Consider the following 18,802-nt stretch of genomic DNA (forward strand, 5'->3'; position numbering starts at 1 on the left):
CATCTTCCTGTGTGCTCTTAGGAGGGCTTCTTAACCTCTCTGTGCCTCAATGACTTCATCAATATGATGGGAATCTCCCCTTCCATCACAAAACACGAAGAAGACCCCTGGATTCCAAGGGTGTAGACATGCCTGTGGTTAAGGCCCACCCAGCTGGTCTCCCTACTGTCCACTCTCCATTCAGCAGCAAGTAAAATGTGAATCAGATCACATCACTTCCCAGCATAAAACTCTCCAAAGGCTTCCTACTGCCTTTAAAACAAAAATCCAAGGCCCTACCTGATCTGCCCTAGATCTTCATCTTCTACCCCCTCCCCATCACTCACCTGTTTCAGCCAAGCGGCCTCCACACTGTGCACAAACCCGCCAAGCTCCCTTCTGCCTCAGTGGCTCCCTCCGCCTGGACCTCTGTTCCCTCTGAGCCTCAGCTGGTTGGCTCCTTTTCAGCAGCATCCTCCCCACCTCCACCCCAGGCACTCTGTTATCAGCCTGTTTTGTTTTCTTGTTCTCCGGTTTACCTGTTCAGTGCCCATCGCCCCAGCCCAGTGGATGTTCCACGAGGGATTATCTGCCCAGCTCTCTGCTGCACCCCCAGTTTGTAGCCCTGGGCACACACACAGTGGGTGACTAGCATACACATGGCTGATAACTGCGCCAGAGGCCCACCTGGTTCCGGAAGATCAAGGCCACCACGCCACCAATGAGCTCGATTATGAGGCAAATCCCAAGGATGTACATAAACTGGAAAACAAAATTCAGAGATTCACCTAGAGGGGAAGGGGAAGTGCCATCTGCTCCGAGGTCAAGCGCAATAAAGAGAATCACCTCTGTCGGAGCTCTTAGCGGCTCCTGGGCCTTTCGCCCCTTCCTCCTGTGAGGACACAGGATGTGGACACACATTCCCGGGAAAGCCTGTTGCTGGAGCTAGTGGTCAGGAAAAGTGACTCAGCTGTCCCAGCCAGACTGTTATCAAGGTTTGTCCCAGGGGTCCTCAGCAGGGTCTAGGTGGAGAAACACAATCCCCTCCACCCACCCCCCACCACAAGCAGAGCTGGTCCTCGCTCTGGCTGACCCAGAGGGGACAGGCCTGGCTTGATGGACAGGCTGCGCAGCATTTCCAGCTCTGCCTGCAGAGGCTCTCCACAGTGGCTTCCCAGACCCCCAGTGTGGGTGAGGGGATGCCTGAGGCTTAGAGGATACAACCCCCTTTATCACAGAAATGGGCATTGTCCAAACTGATGTCAATAACTTCCAGGCTCAGGCAGCACCGAGACTATCCTCATAGGGGCTTTTAGGGGCTTCCCATGTGAGGGGGTCAATGAGGTCAAACACACACGTGGTTGCAGAGAAAACAGATCCTCCTACCCGGCACCCCCCACTCTGGAGAGCCATCCATCTCTTGCCAGTAAGGGGGGTAGGGGGGTTGACCTCCCCTGACCCCAGGGCAGGCACTTGGCCAAGCAGGCCCATCAGAGTCCTAGGACCTTGGCCAGAGTTACCAGGAAAGATTCCCCGGAATCAAGAACCATAAGGACTGTTGGCCTGAAGCTGCTGGCCACCACTGCAAAGAGAGCCTGAGAACAGCATCCGGCGTCCAGCTGGGAGGTGGAGAGAGAGAGAGAGAGAGAGAGAGAGAGAGAGAGAGAGAGAGAGAGCCTGAGGGCACCGTCTGTAGCCCCGGACCCAGTATGGGCTTGCTGGTTACATGAGCTACTGACTCACCACCAACAACTTTTCTTGGTTTTGCTTGCTCTCATTTGAGTATGCTTTCTCCCACCTCCAACCGACAGTCCAGACCAACACAGGGTTTAAGTAAGAAGAACAGTATTCAAATCAGCCTTTCTACGCAGAAGTGGAGGAGGCTGGGCACTCTTGGGCCAACGTGCACAGACAGGCTGACCCAGGAAACCCTCTAAAAGAGCTGGTTTGAGGCAAGGACTGAATAACTGGGATGCCCAAGGGCCCAGGGGTGCTCTCCCCAGCTCTCCTGGGGACGCCAAGGACCCCACCACCACCAGTGGCTGAGGGGTGCGTGGGGCGGACTCACCGCTTGGAGAAGGCACAGGTTGTCGCGAAGGGAAGCCAGCACGCCGATGAAGGACACGATGAACATGACAACCCCCAGGAGGATGAGGATGATGGCCGGGGCCAGAAAGGCACTTTCCAGGGTTTTGTATTTCTGCCTCTCGACCTCTGCATAGATCCCCACTGACAGGACCAGGCCCCCGATCAGCTGCGGCAAGAAAGCAAGGAGTGAGAGAGGAGAAGAACTGGCAGTCGCGTGATTTTCCTACAAAGGGCTCGTCTGAGGGCTGTGGTGTCTGCCGTTACAGGGGCTCACCCCAGGTGACTGGATGTGAGGGAAACTGTTATGGGCTCAACTGTGTCCCCCCAAATTCACATGCTGAAGCCCTAACCCTCAGGACCTCAGAATGGGACTGTACTTGGAGATTGAGGCTTCAAAGAGGTAATTAAGTTAAAATGAGGTCTTATGACTAGGCCTTAATCCAATACAAATGTTGTCCTTAGAAGAAGAGGAGATTAGGATACAGACACACACAGAGAGAAGACCATGTGAAGACACAGGGAGAAGACAGCCATCTACAGACCCAAAGAAAGAGGCCTCAGAGAAAACCAACTCTGCCCACACCTTCCTCTTGGACTTCTGGTCTCCAGAGCTGCAAGGCAACAAATCTCTGTTGTTTAAGCCACCCAGTCTGTGGCACTTTGTTATGGCAGCCCTAGCAAACTAATACAGACCCTATTTGGAAATGCTGCTTTAGAAGAAGGTACTGGTGAGTCAGGGAAAATCCACTGGCTAGAGAGTCAGAGAACCTGGGTTCGAGTCCCAGCGGTGCCACTTGCTAACCCTGGGCGTTGGATAGGCAGGCCTTGGACCACATGCGTCTGTGTTCTCATCTGAAAAATGGCTGAAGTTTATCATTTCTGCCCTGTTCACCCCACAGGTTTTTGCAAGGCTTTTGTGAGATAAGGAAACTGGAAACACTGGAAGTCTGAAAGCCTGGGGCCCCTGGGCTACGTATTACACAGGCAGGTCACCAAGGGAAATTTCAGAACTGCTCAGGGAGATGGGCATTTCACTCAGCACCAGAAACATGGAATTTATCTTCAGAAAGACTATCGGGAATGCCGAAAGTCGGAGCAGGAGGGCTTTTCCGGTGAATTCTTCATCATCAACTTTCCTAACGGTGGAAAGGTGACCACTGTAACAACCCATCAGAAAAAAACAGGCAAAAAAAAGCCCTTGGGGGACCCCTTTTTTGCTCTCAGCCTGAAAACTCTCATACTAAATCTTCCGGGAGATTGATCAGCTGACATCACCCCGAACCCTCAGATGAGTCTGTGACTGCACTGCCACATTGCACTGGGATCCGCAATAGTGTTCTAACTGGCCCCCTTCAGCCCGTTCTCCACAACAGAGTGACAGGCGAAACCTGATCAGGGCAGGCTGGTACTCTGTGCGCCAAGAGTAAAAGCCACAACCCTAATCACAGCCTACACAGCCTGTCTGAGCTCACTTCTCACTCCCCCCACTTCCTCACTCTGATTTAACTGCATGGGGCTCCTCACTGCTGGTCAAACACACGAAGTGTGCCACCCCAGGGCCTTTGCACAGGCTGTTCCCACTGCCTGGAATGCTCTTCCCTCTTCCTTCTGATCTCCATATGGCTCTATGGCTCCCTCCCTCACCTCCTTCCCGTCTTTACTCAGTCTTTGCTCAATCGTTTCCTGCTCAGTGAGGCCTTTGGGGTCATCTTGTTTAAAGGTAGAAAATCCCTCTCCTTGAAACTCCCGATCCCATTTTCCTGTTTTATGTTTTTCCTTTGTAATTGCAAGTATTTAACATACTATATTTTTTGCTCTATTTTTTAACTGTTTGTCTTGCCAACAAGAACATAAGCTCCAGGCTAGGAGGGATTTTCGACCATTTCGGACATCGTCAGCACCCACAACAGCCCTGGCATTTAGGAAGTACAACAGGCATTTATAATCAATGTCTGTCGAATGGATGCAAGCCAGGCTTCCTAATAGACCCCCTTGGGTTTGAGTCTGCCGCTGTCTACCCAGCCTCCTTCCCGTCCAAGGATTCTGGCTTTCCAGGCCACACATTCCCGAGAGCAGATACCCTGGACTTCACAGAGCAGAAGGCAGTGTGGGAGAGGAGCTGGAAGCCATGGTGCTGTCAGCAAAGGTCTGAGTAAAGGAAATGAGGGATAATACAGACAAGATGTGGGCCAGATGTGCCATGAGCACAGCTACCCTAGCGTCAACATCTGGAACTCCTCAAGTTACTCCTGGTCTACCCCCATCTTAAATTGACTACAATGTGCCCTCAAAGTAGATCCCCTTGACTGCCTTCTAAAGAGCACCAAGACTGTCCTGGGTAAAGGGAAGTGCCTGCTTCTCCTAAGCTTTGACAAGTGGCGGGGATGCCAAAAGTCAAACAGACCAACCTTACTTAGAAACACTGGGTAACAGGGGATTACTGGGAAGCCATCTCCCTCGGGTCCAGGGTTCTGCTGTATTTCACAGCTAAGTGCCATTCCCCTTAGTTTGAAAGGATAATCTGGGACTACTGAGATCTACTCCCCTGGTTTAAAGGAATGCCTTCCCAACACACATGGGCCAATAGGTGCGAAAGGCATTGACAAACTTGGCCATGAGCCACTTATTAACAAGTTGGCCATATCAGGAAAACCGTGAGTGAAATGATGTCATCCAAATTACCCAGTTGGGTAAATTTTTTAATTTATAAGACAGGATACACACACACACACACACACACACACACACAGCCCTCTATAGGAAAATGGGGGCCACAGGAAATAAAATCTACCTTTGATAGGGAAAGATTAACCAGAGTTATTTGGTCAGTTCATGCTCCAAACCCCAGAACATGGTGAAATCATTGTTCAAGGCTGGCCTAAGCCCTGCGGGTCCTCTGAGAACAAGGGCAAGCAGCTTTAGAGAGCCAAATCCTCCCCTTCCGAATCAGTGCAATTACAAGAAATCACTTACTCAACCCTAACCCTGAACCAGACACAGAGCCCAGAGATCCTTCCACCCCAGGGATCCTTCCACCCCTTCACCCTGGGGATGACGGTTAAAGAAGAACCCCACAAAGAGGTGACATCTTCAGAGCCCAGGCAGGAGTGCAGCCAATATGCAAGGCCATGGGGGCAACAGAGGTGGGGCTTTACCCTCTATCTTGGTGGAAAGTATGATTCTCAGGTTGTCACTGAACCAACAAGATAACATCTTAATATTTTCAGGATTGATTCCATATACTTTTGTTTTGTTTCCTGCTGTAAAAAAAAAAAAAAGCTCTTCTTGGGCAGGATGGACACAGGCCCTGACATCTTCCCAGTGCCCTAGCCTGTCCCCCTCCCTCCTTCCCGCTTGAGGCTATGCTTTTGGATTAAAGTACCGTAAACCATCTCCAAAACACCAAAGCTGTCATTGGCCTCCATTCTGAGCAGAATTGACCCCAGCCCTCTTTGTAAAGGCCAGTCAGTGGCTTCTTCTATTTTTATAAGCTCCCCGGACACTCCAGAACAGCCTTGCCGGGAGGAAACAAAACTTCCTTTGGTCTGATCTCCCTCCTGTTACAAAAGATCACATTTTCCTTGCTAGTCAGCCTTGCAACATTTCCAGACCACTAAAGCCATAGGAAAGCTACTGTGGCAAACGCAGACCCAAACTTCTGGACTCCCGCACCACTGTGTACTGAGCTATCACAGGTTCGTGTCTCCTGGTCCGGCCCTCCCAGCGGCCAGCAGGCAGTCCCTAAGGTGGCTTCGCACACAGCACACACTGATCTGGGCTCCTCATTCAAGGGTTCCAGGGGCAGTAGGCACGGGGAGAGGCCGGCATACCCCTCCCAGGCACTTCAAGATTTCCAAATGATATTTACATCTCTGAGGACATCATGTTTCCATGTGAGTATAAAATTAACTGCTGATGCTAGCGTGCAATCCCATGCACTCTTCTCTGCTAATTATAGTCTCTCTTCGGGGGCCGGCCACTCCAGCTCCAGCGCAGGAAGTAAATGGCCCATTTGTCAAGCAGGACAGCTTCAGCTAAACATGGCTGGGGATGAGGGGCACACGGCCACGCCCATTTGGGGCCAAAGAGGCAAAGAACATGCTGCTGGTAGCCCACGCGCCAGGACCAGAGCCCCAGACTTTGCAAGCCACATGGCATCTTCAACAGGCTGCATGGGAGCCCTGTCGTCCATTGTGAACCAGGCCCAAAGGTCCCCTCTGAGCCCTGCAGCCTGGAACCGGCTTCTTCCTCTGCAGGCTGAGGCCCAGCTTCATGCAGCTGCTGGGAAGCAGGAGGCCGTGTGAGGCATTCCAGCACCTGCGTCATCCCCTCCTTCAGGAAGCATCTGGTCCCAGCTGGCTTACCCCCAGCTGGGGCAGGTCTGCACTTCGAGGGGACCTGCAAGGCCTATTTTTACCCACAAAGGCATATGCCAGGCACCTATTGTGTTCCAGACCCTGGGGGTCACAAGGGGTCCCAAGACTAGACAATGGGCTAAGTCTGGAGGAGGGGAGATTAAGAGGCTAGAAATGATCTCTGTGGCCTGATGGATGGAATTCAGGGGTCTTTGAACTGGGGATGGAGAAAAAAGTCAATCCTTACTTTCATTAGCCTTTAACTGAAATGTTCCTGTCACGAAAAAAGAGGAAGAACCTCAGGTCTACGGGAAGCATGCTGCAATCCCTCCCATGGGGAAGGCTCTGGGAATTTGAACAAAACTGAGGGGGAGAAAGGAAACATCAGAAAATCAAGGTGGGCTTCCTGGAGGAGCCAGTGTTTCCTGGAAGGTCCCAAGAACTGTTTCACTCTGAAACCATCTCATGGGTCACTCAAGGCTCCAGGGTTCTGTGTGGCCCAAACAAAGCACTTTTCTGAGTTTTGAGCTTGAAAGGATGTGGGGAGTAGCTAAAACCCAAGGCCTGAGAGAGATTTTAAATAAGATGGGGCTAGCAGGTCCCCTGCATCCAGCCAAGAAACCCCAGACTTCACATCCATCAGCTCTTCTGCCCCAGGACGATCCTGCCTGGCCCTAGGCAGAGCCCACCCTGCAGACAGCCATCTTCTCTCACACACAGATTAGGGCTGGAAGGAGCAGTAGAGGCAGGATAAGAGATGGGAGTTGGCATTCTGGACCTTCATTTATTAGTTCAGTGCCCTTGGCCATGCCACTTCGCCTCTTTGACCCTCACCTTTCACCTGTAAAACAGTAAAGGCTGCTGCTGTGTACAGAGTGATTATGCTGTGCCAGCATCCTGCGAAGTGCTACACCGGCATGATCTCCCTTGACCATCACACATCCTTGCACGTCTAAGAAACAGCCGATCACATTTTACAGACAAGTCTCAGTGAGGCTAAGTGTCACAGAACTTATGAGAGGCAGAGCCAGCATGTGTGGGCAAAACCTGTCTGGCCTGCCACTAAGGCTACCAGATGGGCCTTTCACTTAGATCTGGGAGATAATTGGTCTGAAATGTCTCTGCAAAATACAAAGGTTCCAGTAGCAGAGCAGTACTCCCAAGAGAATGTTCTGTGATGATAGTAACATCTAATACGGTAGCCACTAGCCATGTGTGGTTAGTAAGCTCTTGAAATGTGGCTTGTGTGCCTGGGGAGCCGAATTTTTAATTTTACTTCCTTTAAAGTAGTTTAGATTTGATCACGTGTAGCTGGCGGCCACCGTATTGGACAGCACAGTTCCAGAGCAGCTCTCGTTGGACGCTGCCCCTTACCATTCTCACCTTGCTCCTTTCTGATAGTACAGACCACCCTTATTAGAGAGTCACGTGCCCTAACCATCCTGCCACTAGCTAGAGGAAGTTCAATTCATACTCACTGACTTCATTCAGGAGAAAGCAACCTCTTTTCCCACTTTCCCCAAGAAAGCTCAGTTCCTATTATCCCATCCCTCTTGCCCCTAAGGAAAGCAGGACACCCCAGATCCAGCATCCCCAACCCAAACTGATATAGGGCCTATTCTGTCTCCTGGGAAAGTGCCAGACCCACCTCTAGGACTACAGGGCAGTATTCTAAGCTCTGGGGCCCTGGACCCCAGCACTAAGTCCAGGCAGCCTGTGCTTGAGGAAAGGGGTTCCTCCCAACCCCAAAGGAAAGCCAGCCCTGGAGGAAACGGCAGAGACTGCCTCCTACTGCCAGCAAAAAAGCCAGTCTCTGGTCTTTGTCACTGATACTCCACTGTCAACTCTGCCTTCACCCTAGACTTCTTTCTTTTTAAAAAACTGGACATCAATGCAGAGAACTTGGTTAACTGCAACACTTGGTCCATGACATCCTCTGACAGTCTGCTTTTGTTTGGAACGTAGGAAGCACCACATATTAACCAGTCCTCCTGTCCTCGCTGATGTGCTACGACTCTGCTGTCACACACTGACTCTCCCATCGGCCACTCGGTCCCAAAACGAACCCCCCTAGTGTAGTGACTACAGTTTTATAACACACCATGGCACCTGCTAGGCCACATCCCTCCTTCCTGTCTTCTTCCGAAGTGTCCTGGATACTCTTAGACCTTGACTCTTGTGTAGATATTTTAGAGTCATTGTATCAAATACCATGAAAAAACCTGCTAAGGTTTAACTAGAACCGCATTGAATCTATAGATCCCTTCGGGGAGGATTGACATCTTTATCAGGACTTCCTGCCCAAAAGCATGATTTATTCCTTCTTTATTTACATCACCTTTATTATGACCTCTCTAATAACAGTGCTCTCCACCTCCCTCAAGCTTTTCTGTGGCTGTCTAGGCAGATCTGGAGAGAGACTTGTGGAAGTCTTTCCCAAGCTGCCCCTCCAGCTAGGCCCAGGGTGGGAAACATGGCCTTTGGAAAACAAATCTCTCTAAGAAGCAAAGTGGACACACCAGTCTGTTTTGCTACCCTCCTGTCACCAACAGTTACAAACACTTGATTTAAAAGACTCCCACACGATAAATTAGGAGTTTGGGATTAACATATACACATTACTATATACAAAATAGAGAATCAACAAGGACTTACTGTATAGTACACAGAACTCTACTCAATATTCTGTAATAACCTATAATAGAAAAAAATCTGAAAAAGAATGGATATATGTATAGCTGAATCACTTTGCCATACACCTGAAACTAACACAACTTTGTAAATCAACTATATTCCCAAAATAAAATAAAAATTAAATTAAAAAAATAAAAGACTCCCACATGTTGTCTGTTCTCTATATTGTGAAGTTTTTTAGAGGTCTGCCTTGTCACTTTCTCTGTCACTAGATGATCGTCCACATTCTTACAGCTGGGGAAAAAAAAGGCTCCCACATGTACACAGCTCATTCCAGGCTGTGAAAGAGCTAAACTGGGAGGTTTGCAAGCCCCAGCTACTCAACCCAGCCGGGGCAGAGTGGAACTTCTAATCACAAACCAGCACAAACATATGAAACACTGTGGGTAGGAGCTGACAGAGCCCGGACTCTCTTTGGGTAGAGTTTAGGGGCAGGCAGATGGGGAGCGATGTAACAAACAAGTGGTAAAAATCTTCTGAGACAAGAGGCCTGGCAGTCACTTCCTCCTGGGAAATCGGAGCAGGCCCATTGGAACTGAGCCTTGGAGGATGCACAGGAGTTTGACTTCACACCACTGGACGCTCCGTCAGCACAGGGACTGGCCCGATAGATCTGTCGGCGGAATGAATCAGAAATGCTATTGCTTCAGATGCCCATGAGCCCAAAGAAGAAACTAGTGATGCCATTCCAGAGTAGAGCCCTCTGAGGCTTAAGGATAAGATGACTTATCTGGTTAATCTGAAAACCACAGAAACAGCCAAGGGGCAAAGGAGAGTCAAGAGCATATCACCTCCACCCAACACACTCTTCTCCCTGGTTTTCTTTTCCCTTCTGTCTCTGGACCCCTTTCCTTCTCTCCACCTTCCATGTGTCTGAACCAAGAGAGTCAGAGCCCACCTCCCAGGGCTGTATTCCCACGGTGCCTGGGTGATTATCTTCCTAGATCTCAGCCCAGGTAGGGCACCCCCTGCTGGGGTACACTCAGCAGTACACCCTGTGCCAAACCACTGCTGGTCTCCCCTCCCTTCTTTCTCTAGCAGGGCTGGCTAAGGCTCCCCTGCTCAGAGCTGCAGGCCACTGGCAGGAGTGAGTAAGATGGCCCAGGTCTCCCCTTCCCTCAGACCCTCTAAAAGCAGACACAGGCTCACAGAGGTGACAAGGGGACTTTGTCCTAGACAGCCTCCAGTTCAGGTCCCAGCAGCCTTTCAAAACCCCCAGCTGCCCACCAGGAACTGGGCCAGGCATCCCCCATTCTTTCCAAAGTGGCGGCAAGAGGAATTTCAGGGAAGGGGGCAGGAAGGTGGAGTCCCCCATGATCTCAACTCTCCCTGACCCTCCAGGCTACTGAGAGAAGCCGCAATAAAGAAGGGAGCTGGGCTTCCCTGGTGGCGCAGTGGTTGAGAGTCTGCCTACCAATGCAGGGGACACAGGTTCGTGCCCCGGTCCGGGAAGATACCACATGCCGCGGAGCGGAGAACAGGAGTTTGGGGAGTAGACATGGGGGGGTGCGGGGCGGGGGAAGAAGGAAATTCCAGCAGCAGGTGCAGAAGGCAGTGAGGCCCCACAGCCAGGGCTGCCTTTTCCCGGGGGACACCTGGCTGCGCTGGGCAGATACGAACTAAGGGCTGTCTCCACACAATTTTGGCAATGACAGAGCTTACTGTTGTGTGTTTCTTGTTTTTAATGTTAGATGTAGTTTTATAGCTAAGAAAAAAATAAAGCGAATTGATTTTATATATATATATATATATATATATATATATAGCCCTTGGTTCATTCTTTGCACAAAATCCCACATCTGAACAGGGTCCTTTGTCCCTGAACAAAGGCTGGAAGGCAGAGGAGGCAATCAGACCACAAGTGTCAATGCCTGGCATGACACTTAAAGAATATAAATTGCCCCCACTCCAAAGGCTCAAGACTCCAAAGAGGTCAAAGGGCAAAAGGGAAAAGGAGGCAGCATGACACATTGGAAGGAGAACTGGGGTGCGGGGGGGAAGGATGAGAGGGGAACCCTGAACTTTAATCCCAGTTCTGTCGCTAACTCCCATGCAACCTTGGGTAAGTCTCCCTTCCCCTCTCTGGGCCTCTATTTCCCTGCTCCAAAAGGGAGATGTTCGGCCACAAGCCCTAGAATCCCTTCACTGCTCCGGGGGCCCATGGCAACTCATGCCCAGACAGCCCTTGTTAGAACCCTGGCCACGAGCAGACTGTGGGTGGTCCAAAGTCCCCTCCTCTACTGAGTCCTTCTCCATGGGTCTACCCCTGCTTTCCCACCTGGCCTGGAGACGTCACACTCCTGCATGAGAAAGGTCCTACAGGGGACAGAGATGCCCTTTCCGCCCTGATCAAGGCACACACCTCCCAGCCTCCCACAGCAGCTGTGGGAAGGAGACCAACTGTTTCTTGGAAATAACAAAGCTGAAAGAGGCTAATGCCCATCCCCCAAAGCTCAGCTCAAAGCCTCCTCCCCTGGAAAGCCTTCCTGGATCACCCCAGCTATAGAGATCTTTCTCCACTTGTGATCACCTATGAAATCACCAATGGGAAGCCCTCACTGGTACTGCTATTTACAATACTAACTATGCCCACTGAACAGATCATTCTGGGTATTTACTACCCACTGCATGCAGAGCGAGGTGGCAGGACCCAGCAACACATATACCATACCATCTCTGACCTCAACAACTTCACAGTCCGCATACATGATGCCAATGCATTAGTCCCAAAAGTTCACAGGAAGTTTAGCTTAGCTCCCAGACCACATTCTCCCCACAGAAGCCATATGGAAAGTGGTTAGAGCCCAAGCTGGTTCACAGTGGCCTAATGAACTACAATGCCCCTGAAGCAAGATACCATGCAAAAGTTCCTGGCACCCAGCAGGTGCTCAATAAATGTTACTTCTCCTTTCCCAGTAAAGATGCAGTACTGTTGTAACCCTGACATTTCAAGACTCAAGTCAGATGCCAGAAACCATTTCCCCTTTAGAGGCACTTTGGTCCAAGGATAAATCAGGGGAAAGAGAGTCCCTATTCTGAATTCTAAGGCAACATTCACTGATTCAACATATATTTAGTAAGTGCCTAGTATGTACCAGGCACTGGGAATAAAAAGGTAAGACCTAGTTCCTGCCTCAAGGAGCTCAGTCTGGTAAGACACACCTGCACACCAACAAATGCAGTGGAGTTGGGGAAACACTGGGGTAGAGGTAATTGTTCAGAGGCACTAGAGATAGGAAACGCTAAATCATGGGCAAGGAAGGCTTCCTGGAGGAGGTGAGTTTGAACTGAGTCCATTTGATGCACGTAATGGATAAGTAAGAATTTCTGAAATGGACAAGGGGTTTCAGACGCCCATGAAGGTGCCATGGGGACAGCAGGTCAGCATAGCTAGAGCCAAGGACAGGCAGATGGGGGAGGCGAGGAGGCCAGGGAAGCTTGCAGAAGCCAGACCACCAAGGCAAGGTCTCTCAGGTTAAACCAGAAAGTTCATTCATTCATTTGACATCTCTTTACTGAGAGGTTGTGTAAGCCAGCGGTTCTTCAAGTTTTTGGTCTCAGGATTCCTTTTCACTCTTAAAAACTTTTGAGGACCCTAGAGTTTTTGTTTTGGGGGATTCTATCTATCAATTATTTACTACATAAGAAATTAAGACATATTTTAAATATTTATTAACTCATTTAGAAATAACAGTAATAGATTTACATGTTAACATAAATATTTTTTGTTAAAAATTTTCCCCAAAAAATTGAGGGGGAAGAGTGGCATGGGCTTTACATTCTTGCAAATGTTAATGTCTGGCTGATGAGAAGAACTGGGGGATTCTTGAAGCTGCTCCTCACTCACTTTGCTGCCACATCACCATCGCGTGCCCCTAAAATACTCCCTGGGGCACTCCTGAGAGAATGAGAGCAGGAAAGCAAATAGTATCCTAGTATTATCATGAAAATGGTTTTGACTTCACAGACCCCTCAAAAGAGTCCCCCCACCAAGGATCCGTGGAGCACACTTTGGGAGCAGCTGTTAGGAACGGGCTGCGGGGTGGTGAGTGGGGCCCAGCTAGCAGTGAACCAACGAAACACAAAAGTCTCAGCTTTGGTGGAGCTCACTTTCTAGTCGGGGAGAAACAGATAAGAAAAGTATACGGTATATCTTGGTTATAAGTGCTATGAAGACAAAAACAGAAAAGGAGGCCAGGGAGGCTGGTAGAGGGGACTGTCATTTAAAATAGCACAGCCAGGGAAAGTGACACTGGAGTGAAGACTTGAAGTGGGGAGGGCTGGGCGTGGCTCTGTAGCATCCACGTGGATACACAGCAGAACATCCAAGCAGCTTCCAAGACCTTGGAATGTGCCCATGTGTTCAAGGAACAGCTGCTACAGCCTGATGGGTTGAGAGTGGAAGGGAGGAGGTGAGAGGGCAGGGGTGTGGGCTGCAGAGCAGATGGACCCTTTGAAACTATTGAGGGGACTCTGACTTTTGCTGAGTGGAAGGCAGTACGAGTTTGCAGAGGAGTGATCTGATATGGCTTTAATTTTTAAATGAGTTACTCTGACTGCTGTGCTGAGAACTGGGGGATGGAGGCATGGAGGTGGAATGGTCAGGAATCTACTGCAGTAACCTAGATGCTAGGTGAGAGTGGCCTGGATCAGGGTGGGCACATGAAGGTAGCAAGAAGCAGGCAGACTGGATATATTTTGAAGTTGAAATTAGGGAAATCACTGAAATAATTTAAGCAGGGAGTCACATGCTCAGATTTGCTTTCAAAAGTTGTTTTACCAAATAGAATATGCACACAACCGCAAGTGTCATCCACGGTTTACGCATTTGTTATCATAGGGAAATGCAGGCTTGCAATGGAGAGGGTTGGCGGTCCAGCTTGGCATGGTCAGCAGCCGGGAGGCCGGGCATCACGTGCCTCCTAAGGTGGCCTCCTGCACCCCCTCACCGCCTCCCCACACAGCGTTCGTGCAGGAATGTGCAGCCTGAACCTAATTACAAGGAAACCATAGAGCAAATCCAGAACGCTGATGTTCTGCAGATCAAAGGCCTGGAGGCTTCAAAGGAATCAAAAGCAGTGAGGATAGTCTAGGTTAGAGGAGATGAAAGAGCCATGTCACAGTGAAAACAATGGGTGGACCTTGATTGGATAAAATGTCCGCTACAAAGGACATTTGGGAAACAACTGGTGAAATCTGGAAATGGACAGCACAGGTGATGTTCTATTTAATGGTGATTTGTTTTCAGATGGACAATGGCAGCATGTGGGAGAACCCCCTTTTCGGAAAGCTGGATGCTGGGGTACGTAAGGGTGAGGCCACAATGGCTACAAAAAAAAAAAAAGTGTTGTATTTATTAAACTCTTCTTTCAACTTTTCTGTGGGTTTAAAAAAATTTTTTTAAGTTCATTTCCCCATCACAGCTTGATTAGGCACTACTTATTTAGCGCTCCCTGTCCCGTGAAAGAAGGGCCTCTCCCGCCTCCCCTTCCCCAAGGAACAGAGGCTCCGCCCCACACATCCCAGACAAGCTGGTTGTCTGCAAACAGAGCGTCTTTGAACAGATAACACCAGGGCGTGCTGGGTGTCCCCAAGCAGACCGTGGGCAGTGGGCCCCGGGTCTCGAAGCTCTTTAGAGCATCTCCCCACAGTGCCTAGCACAGGGCCCAGCACATGCCATTGGTGACTGACAGTGGGCACTCAGGGAATCCTGGGTCTGGCTTCCGGCCACTGAGCAGTTCTCCTTCCAATGGGAAGAGGGATCATGCAGGGTGGGCCAGCAGCTCCCCATGGATATCCAGGCCCAGCAAGCCCCTCCCTCTCTGCTTTCTGAATTTTCCTAAGCAACGAGAGGGCAAGACCCCAGTAGGTCTTGGTGGATCAGACAAATGCAGGCAAGTGACACATGACTGTCTTCCCTGGGACCCCAGAACCTATAACATTCAAGGCCTCAGAGGTCACCCCTCATGTTTCAGAGGCACTGGGACCTTTTCTGTCAAAATGAGATCCACTATAATGCATGAACTGTAATTCTGCATCCTGATTTTTTTTTTTTAATGCACTATGAGAAATATCTTAAGGATAACTGGAGAAGCTTTAACATGGACTTGTTGTATAGTGGTGCTGTGGTTGTATCCAAGGACAATTTTGTTTAAGGAGATGCATCTGAGGATGGTTGGGGTGAACTGTCATGATGTCTGCAGCTTCCTCTGACATGGCCAAATGTTAAAATTACTGATTCTGGTTAGTGGGCATATGGGTGCTCACGGCATCATTCTTTAACCTTTTTTATGTCTTATTTTTTAACAATAAAAACGTTGAAGCAGCAAGCAAGATCCAAGTTCCATTTCTTCTAAGAGGAGATCTGTTCACAGTCTGAGTCTCCCTTTGGCCTGGGAAGTCTCAGTGGCCACAGCCAGGGGCTGGCTCACCAGAGGCTCAGGGCAGGCAGCCTCCTCTGGCCTGGAATTAATGCCCTCACCAGATGTTTCGCTAACTGCCAACTGGGGCTAAAGATCAGCTGTGACGGGAACCTACCTATTATCCATCCAGCGAGCTCACTAGAAAACAGCACCCCGGGGGGCCTGTAGGACACGCTCCTCCTTGTGCACAGGTTAGAGGCCTGCAGGAAGGGACAGAGAGGGTCACTCGTCACCTTCAATCCCATCCTTCTCTGCTTTAAGGAAATCAGGACAAGAGAAGATGCATACGACAAACGAACAATATGATGACAGCCGGTGCCAGCTGTGGGAGGAGGTAAGGCCGAGTGACCCACTGCTCCCTGAGGCTGGGCTGGTGGGACTGGCAAAGAGCATGTGCTAGCTGAGGCCCTCTGCACTTGGGAGCTGTGTGACCTTGGACAGATCACTTGCCTCTCTGAGGGTCAGCTGCCTCTGCTGTTAAACAGGAATGATAACACCTGCCTAATGGTCACTCAAAGGACCTGGGGAGATGGGGAAACTCCTTTGTAAACTCTAAGATGCTGTAACACATAATGAGAATCCCCATTCTTTCTTTAAAAGCCAGCAGATACAAAGACTGTTAAGTGCCTACACCTCACCAGGAGGTGCCACTATTTTTCTTTAAATTGACTGACTTCTTACTAAAATAAATATGGCCTTGGCCTAACCTAATCAACATCTATGAAATCATAGATCTGAGGTATTAGTTATTTTCTGTAATACACATTACACCTAATGCACATGTATTACATTTTAAAATGTTCCCCCAGGAACCACCTAAAATCGTCTTGTGTACCCACCAGGACTAAGGAGATGGATGCTGTTCTGGCCCCACCCCCTTATTTTGCAGATGGGAATCTGAGGCCCAGAGAGAGGCAGTCACTCCCATAAGGTCACACAGTCCAGTGCTCTCTCCACTGCAAGCTGTCCTCCCTCATCGGAAACAAAGAGTTCTCACGCCCTGGCATATCCTCTCATAAAAGAAAAAAAAAAAACCTGCTTCTGAAGGACGGTGACGGAGGCTCCATTTCTGCCTTCCTGCAACTTCAGAGAGCCCGCTGGGGACCTGGCCCAGGTGCCTTGTGCCACTTCAGGTCTGCTCTCTCCCTTCCCACAGAGTCTGACAGTCAGCCCACCTCCCTGGGGCCCTGGCCCCAGGAAGCTGGTCCCCACTCCAGGGCCCCTGCTCCTCTAGCAGCACCTCAGGGAGAACCAGAGGGCCCCCGGATGCCTGGGAAATGTTAGGTGAGTGACTAAAGGACCGAACCAATGAACAAACAACCCATCCCCAAACAGCCCACCTCCCTTAAAAGCATCCTTCTCTTAAGGACAAACACCCGGAATAGGAAGGCATCGAGAAGTCTGCCAGAAGAGAGGAGATAAGGCTTTGCATTTATTTGCAAGTTCCCTAACCTCTCTGAGCCTCTCTTTACCTCAGTGTAGAATGGGGCAATAACCCTAAAACTGCCTCTGAGGGTTGCTGGAGGATTAAGGAGAGAATGTCTAGGAGACAAGTCAGTCCAGCACATAGGAAGGGCTCATTAATTGTTAGCTAAAAAGACAAAGAATCCAGTTATAAGGTAAATTAATGCTAGAGATGTAATGTACTATATGATAAATATAATTAACACTGCTGTATGTTACCTATGAAAGTTCTTTTTAAAAATATTTATTTATATTTTTGGTTGCATCGGGTCTTAGTTGCAGCAGCCGGGCTCCTTAGTTGTGGCTGGAGGGCTGCTTAGTTGTGGCTCGCTGGCTCCTTAGTTGTGGCTCGAGGGCTCCTTAGTTGTGGCATGCGAACTCTTAGTTGCGGCATGCACATGGGATCTAGTTCCCCGACTGGGGATCAAACCCGAGCCCCCTGCATTGGGAGTGTGGAGTCTCGACCACTGCACCACCAGGGAAGTCCCTGAGAGTTCTTAAGAGAGTAAATCCTAAGAGCTCTCATGACAAAGAAAACTTTTTCTTTTCTATTTCTTTAATGTTATACCTGTACGAGATGATGGATGTTCACTAAACTTACTGTGATAATCGTTTCATGATGTAAGTCAAATCACTATGCTGTACACCTTAAGTGTATACAGTGCTGTATGTCCATTATATCTCAATAAAACTGAAAGAAAAAAATTAAAAAGACAAAAGAGGAAGAAGCAGAAGGCACAACCAGGTTAGACAGAGGGCAGCCAGGGGAGATTTTCTCACTGCAAAGGGGAACGTTTAATTCTAAGTGAGGCGAGCACCAGAGGAGACTGCAGTGCAGAACCAAGACACAAACAAACAGGGCCGCTCCTGGCTCAGGACTGTGGGTCCCTGAACAATTCCTGTCCTCGCCTTCTTTCTGCTCTGATCCTGAGTCCACGCCCCCCTGAAGATGGAAAGAGTCAAGTGGCTGCTGCCACCCCTGTGGGGAGCCCAGAGCCCAAGTCTCCACTGCTGACTAAGCCGCCTCACCCACCGGAGCCTCCTGGGAGCCGCTAGCCCACCCCACTCCAATCACAGAACATCTGCAGCTGTCCTGAGCACACTGCTAGGACTCAGTGAGTGCCGGCTTCTCAAGGGACGGGGCTGGCTCATCTGTCCCCACCAACCCAGCACAGGGCCAGGCAAACAGTGCTCCCCGGTGGCACGCACAAGCGTTCTCACTGCCTGAGTTCTTTCTGGCTCTGCAGAGAAGACCAGTCTGTGATAAGTCACACATCAGGCCTCTGTCCCCAGGTGCAGCAGCAGGCCCGTTTACAGTAGGGACACCAATAATCCCAGCTGGAGAGCATGCCACTGGGGTGAAATCACTGAGCAGTGCCCACTGTCCCCTCTGAACAATGGAGGTATTAGAACCAGAGGCACTTGCCGTGTGGCCTGGTTTCAGTTTCCTCCCCTCTGAGAGGAAGGCATTGCTACACCAGATGCCCTCCACGGCCCTTTGAAGTTCGCCCAACTGGAACCCCACCCAACTAACTGCCCCAAGAGATGGGTGATACTCCTGTTCAGAAAGGTTGTAAGGGAATCACAGATATTTTACAGCCCCACTTAGAAAGCAGTTTCAATTTAACTCTTTTCAGAATCAGGAAGTCCTTCTTGAGAGCTAACTTATATTCCCTTCTCATGCTTTAACCTCTTTCTATCAGGCTTTCCTTGCAGAAACCAGTTGTAGAGCACAGCCTTTGAGCTGGGTGAGCAGACAGTTGCTGGGAAGGGGCGGGGCCTGTGTGGGGCAGGCTGCTT

General features: G+C 49.9%; 1 protein-coding gene across 2 annotated transcripts in view; it reads right to left on the minus strand.

The window, feature by feature from the left end:
* TSPAN15 (tetraspanin 15) overlaps positions 1-18,802 on the minus strand; it is a 50,056-nt gene that overhangs the window by 19,537 nt on the left and 11,717 nt on the right. The window contains exons 2-3 of one of the 2 annotated variants that reach the window (XM_024765501.1): positions 2,048-2,233; positions 667-741 (exon numbers count right to left, since the gene is read on the minus strand). The exons of the other annotated variant lie outside the window; for it this stretch is intronic. Coding sequence (XP_024621269.1) covers positions 667-741; positions 2,048-2,233 — 261 coding nt within the window. The remainder of the gene's footprint in view (positions 1-666; positions 742-2,047; positions 2,234-18,802) is intronic. 2 annotated transcript variants of the gene reach the window in all.

This window comes from Neophocaena asiaeorientalis, unplaced genomic scaffold (genome assembly GCF_003031525.2).
Source record: "Neophocaena asiaeorientalis asiaeorientalis breed wild unplaced genomic scaffold, Neophocaena_asiaeorientalis_V1.1 scaffold31, whole genome shotgun sequence".
NCBI lineage: Eukaryota > Metazoa > Chordata > Mammalia > Artiodactyla > Phocoenidae > Neophocaena > Neophocaena asiaeorientalis.